Source organism: Periplaneta americana, chromosome 9, assembly GCF_040183065.1.
Source record: "Periplaneta americana isolate PAMFEO1 chromosome 9, P.americana_PAMFEO1_priV1, whole genome shotgun sequence".
NCBI lineage: Eukaryota > Metazoa > Arthropoda > Insecta > Blattodea > Blattidae > Periplaneta > Periplaneta americana.
The window spans coordinates 132,286,090-132,300,458 of NC_091125.1; the positions used below are offsets into that span (position 1 = coordinate 132,286,090).

The 14,369-nt window shown below is 36.5% G+C and overlaps 1 protein-coding gene across 2 annotated transcripts in view; it reads left to right on the plus strand.

Moving 5' to 3' along the window:
- The window catches only part of LOC138706526 (tudor and KH domain-containing protein homolog), a 117,206-nt gene that overhangs the window by 13,642 nt on the left and 89,195 nt on the right, over positions 1-14,369 (plus strand). For both annotated transcript variants that reach the window (XM_069835909.1, XM_069835908.1), the window contains exons 6-9: positions 2,424-2,605; positions 5,439-5,549; positions 9,806-9,904; positions 12,794-13,032. In XM_069835909.1, the coding sequence (XP_069692010.1) occupies positions 2,424-2,605; positions 5,439-5,549; positions 9,806-9,904; positions 12,794-13,032 (631 nt within the window). The remainder of the gene's footprint in view (positions 1-2,423; positions 2,606-5,438; positions 5,550-9,805; positions 9,905-12,793; positions 13,033-14,369) is intronic.

A 14,369-nucleotide genomic window follows, 5' to 3' on the forward strand; every position in this document is an offset into this window, starting at 1 on the left:
ATTACTAAATTGTAAAACTATAAAAATTTGTAAAAATTGTAATTGTAATATTGTAAAATGTTGACATGTTCCACATCTTAAAGCTTCATTGCTCATGTAAGATCTATGGAATAAAATAAATGAATGAAATGAATGAAAATCTAGCTAGACACACCAAGTTCGTTGACCTCTTACATCTGTATCACGAGAAGAGTGTGTTAGCGGTGATGTTGCTGGACTGCTGAAACTTCAAACTTAATTTTCTAATTAACTGTGCATTTAATCACAAAACGTAATATAGATTTTCTATTCAATTCAGTGTACCCTGTCGTCCCTTGCAATGTGCAAGGTTATTTCACTTCCACCGTGTATAGCTGAGTCCGATATATGCGGGAAATTGACCATTCACACTCAACTCTTCCCATAAAGGAGTACTAAAGCATAACACGTCTTAGGTTGCTGTACTATTGTTTGGACCCCTCCTGTGGGGGGGAGAAGGAAAAAACCTAGTAGAATTACCTCGATACGTTGAAACTGTTTGCAATACCTAAAATTTCCAACACCATTGTAATCTTTCAGCTAGATGGTTCTCTCTAATTTCTGGCATAGTTTGGGAATTCCTAATTAAACATTTTTACAGAGATGGGTTGGAAGATGTGGATAGGAGCCACCACGGTCTTCACATTTCACTCCTCGGGACTTCTGTTTATGTTAATTGATTTAATAATTCAATCTTAAATAATGCACTGAATGCTTGAACGTATCTCAGGTTTGTAACAGTTCTTTATCTATGTAAACTGTCTCCTCCTGTGCCCACAATTACAACACATTCTGGTACATCAGGAGCCCAGAATTAATGTACTTACAACCCTCTTCTCAATGTTGTTATTTGAAGTAGTAATTCTATCTGAAATAGGTTTGACTTTTCGAGGGCTGGACTCAGAATAGGTCCATGCACTTACTTTACATTAGCATCCTATATTTGAGATGATTTTTCCAAGTCCGACAGATGGCCTGAGGGCATTTGCGAATCCGATGCTGATAGATGGGCAGTACCGCCTCAGTCCTGAAACAGCCAGATTCCAAGTATCTGATAAGGCCTGAAGCACAAAGCCCTTCCTGCATTAATATTGGAGATCTGTTCTATCCACAATACTTCACCCCAGCCTATTTATAGCTATAACAGATGATAGTTGAAATTAGGGGAAGGTGGAGAGTGTTGTGGGGGAAACAGGACTACTCCGAGAAAAATGCCCTGTGATGTCTGCTTTTCCACCACAAATTCTATCTTGGCCTAACCAGGGATCGAACCTGGGCTGACAGTGCACTGGTGCTGAGCCATAGGTGTGGCCTAAAATGGGGCACTGAATACTTGAATATACTTCAGATTTACAGGGTGGGCAAAAGAAATGGAGATTTTTAAATAGTGAAATGAAACTTCAGATATTGTATTAAATTAACTTTTATTATTAGAATATAGTATGCCATTTGCATGTAACCACTATTTCTTGAAAATGACATCCTTCAAATGCACTCCACCAACGTGCATACATTCTTATAATAATTCTTTGGAGTTTCTCATTACACTTTGCAACATTTCGACTGTGATGTTTGAAATTTTTTCACCAATTTCTGCGTTCAGTTGTTCAATGTTTCGCGGTTTGTTTACGTATATCTTACTTTTTAGATACTCCCATAAAAAGAAATCACATGAGACGTCCATAAAATGGAAAGAGCATCGTCATGATTTTCGATCTCATTCAAAAATATTTCACAAAAAAATTACACGATTATTTAAGTCCCTAGATTTAATTTATGCACAATTTGCAATTTATATGGGTGAAATTTTAAACCTTTATTCTGTATTTGTCGTACAATAGAGCGGCTCATGTTAAGTGCCAGAGCATGTCTCTGGACTGAACATGTCAGACTACTCGCTAAAGCAACTCTAACAGTCTCAATATTTTCAAGACGAACAGTTTTTTTCTTTATCTGGAGGTTTCTTCTTTAGTGCGGAACCTGTTTCTTCTAAATTGCGAATCCAGGTTTTAATTGCTTGTGAAGAGGACACAGGATCATGATGACGGAGTTGGAAGTGGTGACAAAACTCCCTACGAGTAGCTTCTGCCCATTGACCATTTAGATAATAAGATTTTACAGCAAACCCTCGTTGCTCACCAGTCCTATGCCCCATGTTTAATAAATTGCAACAATCAGACTAAACAATGACAGAGTTTTTGAGTAAACAATGTACACTCTCTTGCCCACGGTTACAACACATTCTGGTAGATCAAAAGCTGAAAATTAATGCACTCAACAACTTTTTCGTCTTGCGTTGTTGAATGAAAAAGTAATTATTCTGTCTCAAATGAAGTATTGAATGCTTAAATATGTATGTCAAGTTCATAACAGTTCTGTATCTATATCCACCTTTCTACCCACAGTCACAACACGGAGAGTCATAATCAAGGGTACCAGCGACCAGATAGAACTGGCTAAGGCCCTCATCGAGGAGAAGGTGGCAGAGGATGTGGAGATGAGAGGCAGGATCCACGAAAGTCTCGAGAAGAGGTCTCCTCGCAAGAAGACAAATCAGCAGTTCCTGATGTCTGCTGAAGCAGTGGAGGTAAAACATGCATCATTGTTTATCAACTCTCATGGGATTCCTACTAAGCACTGAGAACAATGACGTAATGTTGAATCAGCGTGTATTATTTTCTGTTCATAGAAGGTAGTATTAGATATCTGCTTACCCTGAAAAAATGGCTGTCACCTCATTGGATTATCTCTCTAAGCCATTAGTGCCTACTCTTTTCAGTCTCATTTGTAGGAAACTTTAGAATGTTTTCTTTTAACTGAATATAACAATACTGTGAAGTGTATGACATGAAACAAAATTCTTTGTTTTATTAAAAAGTTTAATTTCTAGGGACATTATACATCTTCTCATGCAAAGAAATTAATCAAAAACTTATCGGAATAATAGTTTGTCCTTATATAGTACTACTTTAATTTAATGATGAATTTATTTGAAGGCCGAGAAAGAAATAAGACAAACTGGCAACCACAGTCTACCGGAAATCCACACATATGGGGAGGTATCTTCATTTCCAGTCCAACCATCCCACACATGTAAAGAGAGGCATTATATCTATCCTCCTCAACAGGGCTAACTACATCTGTAGTAAAGAATCTGACCTTCAAAATGAAGTACAATCACTCACTAACACTTTTGCAACGAACGGTTATCCTCAAGAATTCATCAAAAAGGCCATAAATTATAACCAAAAAAAAAACAAGAACGATCCTCCCCCTGACCCCCTGAGTACCATAGTTATCCCATATGTAAAAGGCACTTCCGAAAAATTCAAGAAAATCTCCAAGAAATATAACATCAGAGCGGTCTTCAAATCAGAGAGTACACTCAGCCGAATCCTGTCTAGCAACAAACCCAAACCTAATTACATGGATACCAGAGACTGCGTTTATAACATTCCGTGTGAATGCAGTCGCGTGTATACAGTTGAAACGAGCAGACCTCTGTCCACAAGAATTAAGGAGCACGAGTACAACTTCAAACAATGCTTAATAGATAAATCAAGAATAGTACAACACAGCTTTGAATCCGGACACAAAATCATCATCATATCCCTCACGTATTAGACCCTACAGGATCTGTTACGGTCTCATGCCAGCGCTTTCGTGGTCTTCCCAATTTCCTCTTTCCTCTTGGTACATAAGTAAGAATCTGTTTAGGCCATCTAGTGCGATCCATCCTTTCGACATGTTTTTTCCACTGAAGTCGATATTGTTGAACAAAATTAACTATAGGATCCATGATCCATTTTGAGTTCCTGCAATATGTCCACATTTTTACGGTGTTCCAGCAAAGAGCATCCCGCTGTTCGTCTCATGAACCTCATTTCCGCTGTCGTCAGCCTTTGCTCATCAGCTTTTCTGATTGTCCATGCCTCGGTACCATAAGTGAGGACCGGTCGAGCTAGTGTTTTATATACCTTTAGCCTTGTATGTTACCCATAGTTGAACAAGACATCAGAAATATTCAATACAAGGGAAGAATGCTGTCACCAACACCACGTAGACCATCTGGGGTCATCTCCACCATTAGACAATGCAACCTACTGTTGCAGCTTAGTAGTTAGTAGTAATGTCTGCTACCGCTAGGTGACAGTAGTAGTTTTTTATCATGTCCTTTGTTACTAGTTTTTTCCTTTTTTACCTTCTTTTATTTTCTATCGAGGTGTTATAACACTTGTTCATTTTTTTAGTTCCCCGCCCCCTCCTTTTGTGTGTCTTTCATCAATTTTTAGCCACTTCACGTCCATTTTTTTATTCCGTTGGTTTAGTGCCAACATACTGCTAATGACTTCGAGTTTTTCTTAATTAGAATCTCCACCGAAGCCAGGAATCAATCGATCAGTCATACAGAATAGCTGTACGTAACGATCCCAACAGTAGGTTTTTTCCTTTCTTTCCTTCTTTCCACCTGAAGACGAAGGGAGAACCACCCTTCGAAACATTGTGTCTTAATTTTTGATTGTGACAACCAGCAATGGAAAAAGTCCAAACCCCTCACCTAAACATTAAAGAAATAATTAGTGGAAGAACAGAAAAGAGTAAGCATAATCAGCAGTGCTTGGGAAAGCCACTCATTGCTCTCACTGCACATGTTGCACACGAATGAAAGTGTTAATGGACACAACTGTCATTAGGGCTAGGAATTTTATGTCTTAAAAGAGGCCAAAATATGCAATTATGAATGCCAGAAATATACTCCATAATATAAAAAAATATTTCATAACAGTTTAAATATTTTGTTTTATAGTTTACTTTGGAGGTATAAATTATACCTAGAATGACGACCAGAAGAGAAAAAAGTGAAATTTAAGACATTTCAAAATATAAATTTTATTCAAAACAGAAAATGCTAACTTATATTCATAAACTTTTATTTCATCTATATTATGAGACCTGAGTTGCAATGTACAATGAATACCTTGTGCAAATGTTCAAATGAAAATGATTCTCTATTGTCAGCTAACAAAGCTTTGTATATAGAAAAACGTTTTCTTGTTCTGCTCATAAAATGGGAGCAAATTTAAAATGAACAGTATCACGTGACATAAAAAAAAACACACACACACTCTCTCTCTCTTTCTCTTTCTCTTTTCCCCCTTCCCACCTCCACCTCTCTCTCTTATAAAATTTTCAGTTTTACTCCCATTTGTCAACTGACTTCTGTGTCACACAGTATTTTCGAAAAAATCTTGAAACTAATAAACTAATTTTTTGTAGCATCCCAATATTTTCTCTATATATTTCGTATCAAGAGAAAGTAAAGTGATCACTGGACCATGATGCTTATAACAGTGTAGCATAACTATTTCATTAATCATTTTGGCATGTGACTCAAAAGTGATACTATTGTGTTGTTACAGGACGAGCAAGCAAAAAAACACAATACAGAAAGACTGATAGCCACTGGAAAGGATGGATTCTTGGAAGTCTATGTGTCTGCAGTGGAGCACCCTGGACGGTTTTGGGTACAGGTGAGTTAGCATACACATCAGTATCTATAGTTAGAAATAGTCGGGACCAGTGGTGATATTCAAGAAATTTAACAACCAGTTCTCTCATGTGTACCTATGTTAAACAGTATACAGTAGCGTGCAAATTAATCCTAACACGACATATTTTTACATTTTCTGTCATTGTTGGCCTCACAGCTGCTCATACCGCTTTAATTGACATCTGTAGTACGTGTAATTCCATTGTTGAAGGCCTGTCATTATTTTTTTTATAATATGTGACATTTTGCCTGTCGTTTTGTACTTATAAGCATTTCAGTTGTGTTGAAGACTTAATACTGCAATCCTGTGTACATTCTGTCGTCTTCACAAATGGATACAACTCCACAAAAACGGTCTAAAATTATAACATTAGCAGAGCATTCTTCTATGACACAAGAGGCAAATTGCTGCAGAATGTCACATCAGTTTGGCTACTGTTAATTCGATCATAAAACGATACAGGGAGACTGGATCCATCACACCCCAGAAAAAAGGAAACTGTGGCCGGAAAAGGAAGACTTCACCTGCAGATGATCGTTTAATTGTCAGGAAAAGTAAATTAAATCCTAGACTAACTGCTGTTGACTTAACCCGCGAGTTAATGGCTACCACTGGGGCGAATATTCACGTCACAACAGTGCGGCGTAGGCTTTTGGAAGCTGGACGAAGGGCTCGTAAGCCTATTAAGAAGCAACTGCTAACCCCTGTTATGTGCAAAAAACGCTTAATGTGGGCAAAATTACATCGACACTGGACAGTGAATGACTGGAAGAATGTACTTTTTTCCGATGAGTCTCATTTCGAGGTCCACGGCCACAGTGTTTCTTACGTACGGAAAGGATCCGAAAAAGTAACAGCAGCTCATCTCCAACAAGCACCCAAATACCTCCCTAAAGTAATGTTTTGGGGTTGTTTTACACATGAAGGGCCTGGAGCATTAATACCTATCAAGGGAATGATGAATTCTGACAAATATATTCACTTATTGGAAACCAGAATTGTACCCCAGCTGCAAAAATCATTTCCGGATGGCAGAGGTGTGTTCCAACAAGACCTGGCACCATGCCATACGTCTCGAAAAACTACAGAATTCTTCAACAAGAAGAATATTCAGGTACTCCCCTGGCCAGGCAACTCACCCCACATCAACCCCATTGAGAACTTGTGGTCAATTTGCAAAAGAAGAATGCAAAAAATGGATTGTTCTACAAAGGAGAAGATGATTTCTGCCCTCATTGGTGTATGGTTTCGTGATGAAGAAATGAAGAATAACTGTGGGAAATTAGTGGAATCCATGCCAAATCGTCTCAGAGCTGTTATTAGGAACAAGGGAGGCCACATAGATTACTGAGGTATGTCTTAGATCCTTTTTTTATCCCGTTTGAGTGTTTTTGCATAAGTAATTACGTTGTTCGGATTAATTTGCATGCTACTGCATGTCCATGGTAATTGCAAATATTACCTAGAAATAATTTAACCGATTCGTCCGAACCGGTGTGAACCGGCTGAATATCACCACTGGTCGAGACAGTGGTTTTGGTTGTTACAAACTTTTTTTTTTCTACTTCTCTTCCTTTTCCATTTAAAAGGATGATTACTGTCTGTAGCTCACAAGAAATCCCACAGGGTAATTTTGGAACTGTTGTTTGAGAACTGGTGTTTCAGGTGATCTGGAACAGGCAGAACAGTTCTTGAAAATAAATGTTTTTTTCCATCTCTAATGTGTAAAAAAATCACTTATATTTGTTGCTCTCAGCTAATAGGAAAACAATGATTTCTGGCTGGCATTAATAAAACGTCATTTTTTCGTAAAAAAAAATTGAAATTTCGTTATTGTTATTACCTCAACACGTCAGAAATGCTGCCCTGATTCCGTAGATATACATATCACAAATTTGAAAAAAAAATTGCTTACTATGGCAGTATATTGTTTTTGAGTTTGTTGATGAAATGCATTTTTTTTTCTTAGCTTACACACGTCCTTTGAAATTCCCACACAGATAAAATTCTCAAGGAATTAAATCAGTGCTCCTCAGGGACCACACACCACCCCTCACAATCCTGTCACCAAAAACTGCATTTATTTTTCTCATAGAAATGTCTGCAGTAAGAACAGTTGTGTTATCCTGCATAAAATAATCCGTACGATTTTTCCTCATCTGTTGGTTCATTGAAAAAAAAAAAAAAAAAAAAAAAAAAAGAGTATATTGTGCACATAATAACGGAAATTCTCTGTGTCCTCAAAGAATATGGGTCCAATTACCCTATACTCATTTATTGCACATTTTACTCTAATTTTTTTCATCGAAGAGAGGAATTTTTAGACTACAGTGTGGATTTTCACTACTCCAATGACAATCATTTTGCTTATTAACATAGCCACTCAAACAGAACCATGCCTCGTCAATAAAGAAGACTTAATAGGGGTCCACATTTCCTTCATGTACCAATATTGTTGAAAGCAAGTACAATAATTTAGTCTTGGCTGCTGTGTGGTTCTTCAAGTCATTGTACTACACATCTTTTATAGGGCTTTAATTTTCAACAGTTTAGTAGCGACATGCACAGATGATGATATCCCTATCCAATTGTAGTTAATTAAATGTATTTGTAACAGAGTGAGATTGAATTAACATACTCACCACAATTTTGGATTTCAAGCTTGTTAAAGGACACAGTTTCTATTTTACAACCATCTTGAATATATTATATACTAAGAATTAGATCTTTCTTCTACGGACACTAGCAATATCTAGCACATAATTTTTAACTATTTTGTTAGTAACGAAGTTGAGGTAACGGAGCTGAACCACACTCGGGAATAATTTTAAAGCATGTAAAACATGAACAATTCCAGTTATTTGTTAAACATTTTCTATAGTATAGAAGAATAGATATTAAAGAATGCAGTAAAAAAAAAACAACATAATATTGACATTTTGTATTATAAATATTTGAAAAACAAAAACAAAATGCTAGAGAGGACACCTCATTTCTTAAATCGATCTTGTAATAATATATAAATGAAGGGTACACGGGAATAACGATCAAGGTCCATTTTAGAAAGTTTCGAGAAAAACGAATTTAAAGTTTGAGCACTTAATACTTTGTTATGTGTATATTTAATAGAAATCGACGTAGTGGAATGTCAAGAACGATGATTTCTTATTACTAGCTAGACCACATGATAGTACTTCCTTTCCACTATAAGATGGCATTATTAACTCAATTTCGATTTTTGATGGACCTTGATTGATTTTCCCGTGTACCCTTCAAATGGGAAATACCATTTCTTAAAGTTAGGAACTTGTGTTTAAAAAAGTTTAAGAGAAATTTAATGTTATAATTTAAGAAACAACATATGTCAGTTTTTATTATTTTAGCTTGGAGACATCAAATAAGTTTTGCGAAAATTACCCATATCTCTTAGTATCATCTCTTCTGCTAACTGGTTGAGGTTTTTTCCGGGGTTTTCCCTCAACCTAATATGAGCAAATGCTGGGTAACTTTCAGTGTTGGACCCCGGACGCATTTCACCGGCATTATCCCCTTCATCTCATTCAGACGCTAAATAACCTAAGATGTTGATAAAGTGTCGTAATAAAAAAAATAACCTAACCTTCTGCTAACAACGCCATATCATCAATAAAACTTATGCACTTTATTCTTCTTTCTTATTACTGTCCTTTCCCAGTTCTGGAAACAGTTCTTCAGTAAATCCTCCAAGCTAATTTTGAACAGTGTAAGTGATAAAGGGCATCCTTATTGTACTCCTGTCTCTATTCTACGTTCCTCTGTCATTTCTTTTCCTATCCTGACTTCCACTTGTTGCTTCATATGAGTTCCAGAATAGCCTTTTCTCTTTCTAATCCACACCTACTTCCTTCAGGATCCCCGTAAGTTCGTATTAGTTATAAAAAAAGAAAAGAATAACTTTTAAAGTATCGCTCCATACTTTTGTGGAATAGGTCCCAGGAACTGCAGCAACTCTAGCAAGTTGGTGCAATACAGGACACAGTCCTGTACAGGAAAGTGTGGCAACTTCTTGTAGACTAAGCCACGCACTTGCTAGGTTTCAATTGATTATAGATATAATATTGTAAACTATATCAGATTCCATCATTGCTTCTTTCTGTCTCATTACAAATTAGCTCTGAATAGCCTCCTTTATAGTTTAATAAGATAATTAAATATAGGACTTATTTTCTAAAATATGTTTTTGTTTGGCTGTGCAGGTGATAGGGCCAAGAGCTGTGGAACTTGATCACCTGGTGGAAGAAATGACTGAATTTTACAGGCAGGAAGAGAACCGAGAATTCCACGCCATTAAAGAGGTAAGGTGAAATCTTTCAGACTTCCCAGATTCCCAATTCTTATGATTTAATGTTGGGAACGGAAATACTGCATCAGCAATTTGGAATTCTGTTATAACAACTGACTTAACCAAATTAGAAAGAAAGTATCCAACGAAAATTCATATCATTATATTGGTATTGATTTGTGACCAGTGACTCCAAGAATAGTTATGAGAAAAATGTATTATTTTAAATTTCATAATTTACATTCCAAACTAGAAGGTATGAGAACTCACAAAATTTGTACAAGAGAAATTCTGAACCACTTTCCCCTGTCTCAGATACATTAAAACTGCCGTCTTGTATAGCAGCAAATTTGATCCTTTTAATTTATAAACTTTGAGTTTAGGGAGGTGACAGCCCCATCACCAAGCTTTTATTGTGTCGAAGTAGTTTTTCCGCAAGGGGAGATTTTTGTAAACTCATTTAACACAAAGATGGCAATGGTTCCAACACATACAGTAGAAAGAATGGATGAAAATAGATTCACAAAACAAGTACTTCAATATAAACCAGAAGGCTGGAGTTCAATAGGAGGACCTATAGCCAGATCAGATGATGTTTTTGCGTCGGAATAGGCTTTATAGCCTAGCCTTGCAACGAAAGAAGAAGAATTTCCATAATTGCAAAATGTTTACTATAACTAATACAGTAGAATGGGCAGGGCATGTAGCACGTATGGATGAATGCAGAAATGCATATAGAGTGTTAGTTGGGAGACTGGAAGGACCTTTGGGGAAGTCGAGACGTAGATGGGAAGATAATATGAAAATGGATTTGAGGGAGATGGGATATGATGATAGAAAGTGGATTAATCTTGCACAGGATAGGGACCGATGGCGAGCTTATGTGAGGGCGGCAATGAACCTACGGGTTCCTTAAGAGCAATTTGTAAGTAATACAGTAAAACCTCTATTTAACGTTTTTCTTGGGTAAGAGAATAATTTTATTAACCTTAAATGGGGGTTGACACTAAATAAGGGTTTGCTATTTTTGTTTAAAAAATTGAATACTTTTGCAAAAATTCAATTTATTTGCAAAAAAAAAGCTACAGTAAATAAATTATGGATAATATTGTACAAAAAAAGTAAATATGGATAATACTGTAAAAAAGAAAGAAAAGAATAATTAAAAAAAGAAGAAACGATTAAGGGAAAGCTGGGTGTCAGTCAAGTCTTCTTCTCACTAACCAAATGTGAAGATATCTCTTCACATTTCGAAATTTTTTCAATTTCGTGAATTAAATTAACCTTTTCTGCGAGAGAAAGTGTTATGGATATCATTAACTGTGACTGGTTCTTGCAAAGGGGGGAAATTAGCAGGCAGTTTGTGGCCTGTTCTACTGTGTGTTATTCTGCTCATGATTGGTTCTTGCAAAGAGCGGGAATTAGCAGATGAACAGGTACACAGCTTCATGTAGACTTGGGGAGGGAGTGGGGATCGTGTGGCCTACTCCATTAACAATTAACACGTGGCAGTGAGGCAGGATACTCTGAAAAGAATTTAAAAATTTGTATTTTACATGTTGAATCGAAATGCATTTATTGTTGCATTATTCGAGGTTTAAAAAAATATTTAAGGACAATGAGGGTTTCACAGCAGAGTGAATAACATTAAATCAAATATAAAAATGTATTTAATCATGTGTAATAATTACTGTGACTGTGAAAATTTAACATTAAATGTGGAAAAACGTTAAATGGAGGTCACCTTAAATCGGGATTCTACTATTGTTATTTTTATCATTTACATTGTGTTGTTGATACATACAGCTTTATTGAAATTCAAGCCATTATACAGAGTGATTTATATAGAACTGACACATTTCTTTCATTAATTGTTTCAAAACGAATTGTGCTGGCGACAACTTATTATACCTAAAATGTAGAGGCATTGTCAAATCCGGAGATCTCGGTGGCCACAGGATCCTGGAAATTATTCGGTCGTCACATAACCGGATAAATGGAACCATGCTTCATCTGTGAACCATGTGATGGACAATATGGTAGGATTTTGTACAATGAACGTCTGAAACCAACGACAATAATTCAATCTTTTATCCTTATCTGGTTCCTGTAGCTGATGAATAACCGTAACGCTATATGACTTTAGGCTCTCTGACACATTGAGTAGGTGTACCCTGTCTCCTGCGACAAACGTCTTAATGATTTTTTGAGTGACTGCTCCAGTCGTGCTCTTACGTCAACAACAACCGTGGGAAGCCTAGATGAACGATGCTTACCCTTTTCACTCACCAGAGATCCAGTTGTTTCCAATTTGTTTACCAGTCCCAGTACTGTGTTTCTTTTGGGAGGATTGCGAACACCAAATTCTCTCTGGTATGCCCTTTGAGTAGCTGTGGCCACTGAGATCTCTGGATTTGACAATGCCGGACTTCTTTCTATGGGGTTACTTAAAAGACAGGGTTTACGCCACACGTCCCCAGACATTGGACGGTCTGAAGCACAACATCACACAGGAGATTCAAGCTAACAAAACGAGTGGCCAGTAACATGGAACGACGTGTTGAGTTGTGCCTTATGCAGGATGGAGGACATTTTCAACATTTGCTATAGAGGTAAATAATCTCCCAAAATTCCTCTACATTTTAGGTATAATAAGTTGTCGCTAGCACAATTCGTTTTGAAACAATTAATGAAAGAAATGTGTCAGTTCTATATAAATCACTCTGTATTATTATCATCATCATCATCATATCATCACCATCACTGCATTCCTAATCACTGTTGACCAATACATTCATATTAATAAATTATTATTATTATTATTATTTTTATGGACTTTTAGATTTCTAAATGATGAAATTTGTTTGTTTGTTCAGATGATGAAATTTGTTTGTTTGTTCAGATGACAGTGGACCAGCTTGTTGCAGCTCCATTCAGTCACGATGACAAATGGTACCGTGCCAGAGTGACTGAAGTGACTGTGGATGATTACGACGTTGAGGAGAGTGAAGTGGCCTTGTATTACCTGGACTATGGTGACTCAGACACTCGTCGGAAGAAAGAGGTGTGTTCACTGAGGCCGGACTTTCTCAAACTGAGGTACCAGGCCATCGAGTGCAGTCTTGCCAAGGTGAAGCCAGGGTGAGTCAACACTTTTATTCCTTTGTGTTTTCCAGTTTTGTATATCTTGTTGTATTTGTACCAGAAGTTAGGTATACTGTAGGTATGCATAGTTGACATTTTACAGCCTTGTTAACTGAAGAGAGCAAACTGTAAGGCATAACTCTAATCAGTGATGATAGGTGAAAGCAGGAACCATAATTTTTGCTCCTCTTTTTTAGTTTTTTTACATTTCTTCACAATTTAAACCCTTTAAAGGCAATTTCTTAATTGTGAATTAATCCTATAAATGGATATTACCACGATAAATTGTATTTTCAGCGAAATATGAGCGATTTTGAAGAATGCATAATCTTGTTTTTTAATTTCAATTTGAATAAATTTTTCACATTTTGTTTCATTCTTAAAAACATGGCCAGAAACTTCGGTTTTGTGGGGTTTGGCTTATCGTGAACCGAGCATGTGCAATATTGATATTTGCCTTCATCTTCTAGTGAGCACATGGACCAGAGAGTATAACTCTGATACTCTCTGACATGAACGAAGGTGTCGTTTCCGGACAGGGTTGAAGGGAGGGACTACTTGTTTGCAATATAAGGATTGTTGATTTTTAAATTACAATAATTGCTGGTTGCAGACATGGCTGTTGAATTTATACTGTTATAGGAAATGGGTCGTTCTTAGTGTATAGCTGTGCACACTTTTTTTTGGCAATCTAATTGGAACTGTAGTTATTTAACTGAACATTGTAACATTGATCAAATATGTTCGTTACCATTTAGGCTATATATCTCATTTTCACTTACTCCCCACAAATATATGAAATACCAAAACAAGTATTAGATAACGAATGCTGGTTATTCAAATAATTAATGCTAAAAAATGCTATTTTGAAAACATTTTTGCTATAAATGCAAAAATTAATGCTATAATTTCACATCTCTAATGATAGAGTAATAGTTATTGTAAAGAACTTCTATTTAGTGGCTGCAATCTTGGTTTTTACATAATTTTTCTTATAGCTTCCCAATATAAGCCAGAAATGTCTTTTGACTCGTGTCTATCCTAGTTGAATGCATCACACTAAAGTAGGTATAGGTCTCGCAAGCAGGGAATACTGACGGAAGGAATGCGAATGAAACAATGCGATAGGGAAGAGCGGGCGACAGGAAAGGTCACGAGATAGCTTGAACGATATTCAAGAGTACAGTTGGAAGAGAAATGATATCGATAGAATCAGTTGCGTTTTGATAGTTACATTACGACTTTAGTTTGTTCCATTGCATGTGAATACGTGTCTTGTATCGCATAGTATTATTATTTCATTCGTAAAGATATGTTGCGCGTTTAATTAGCTT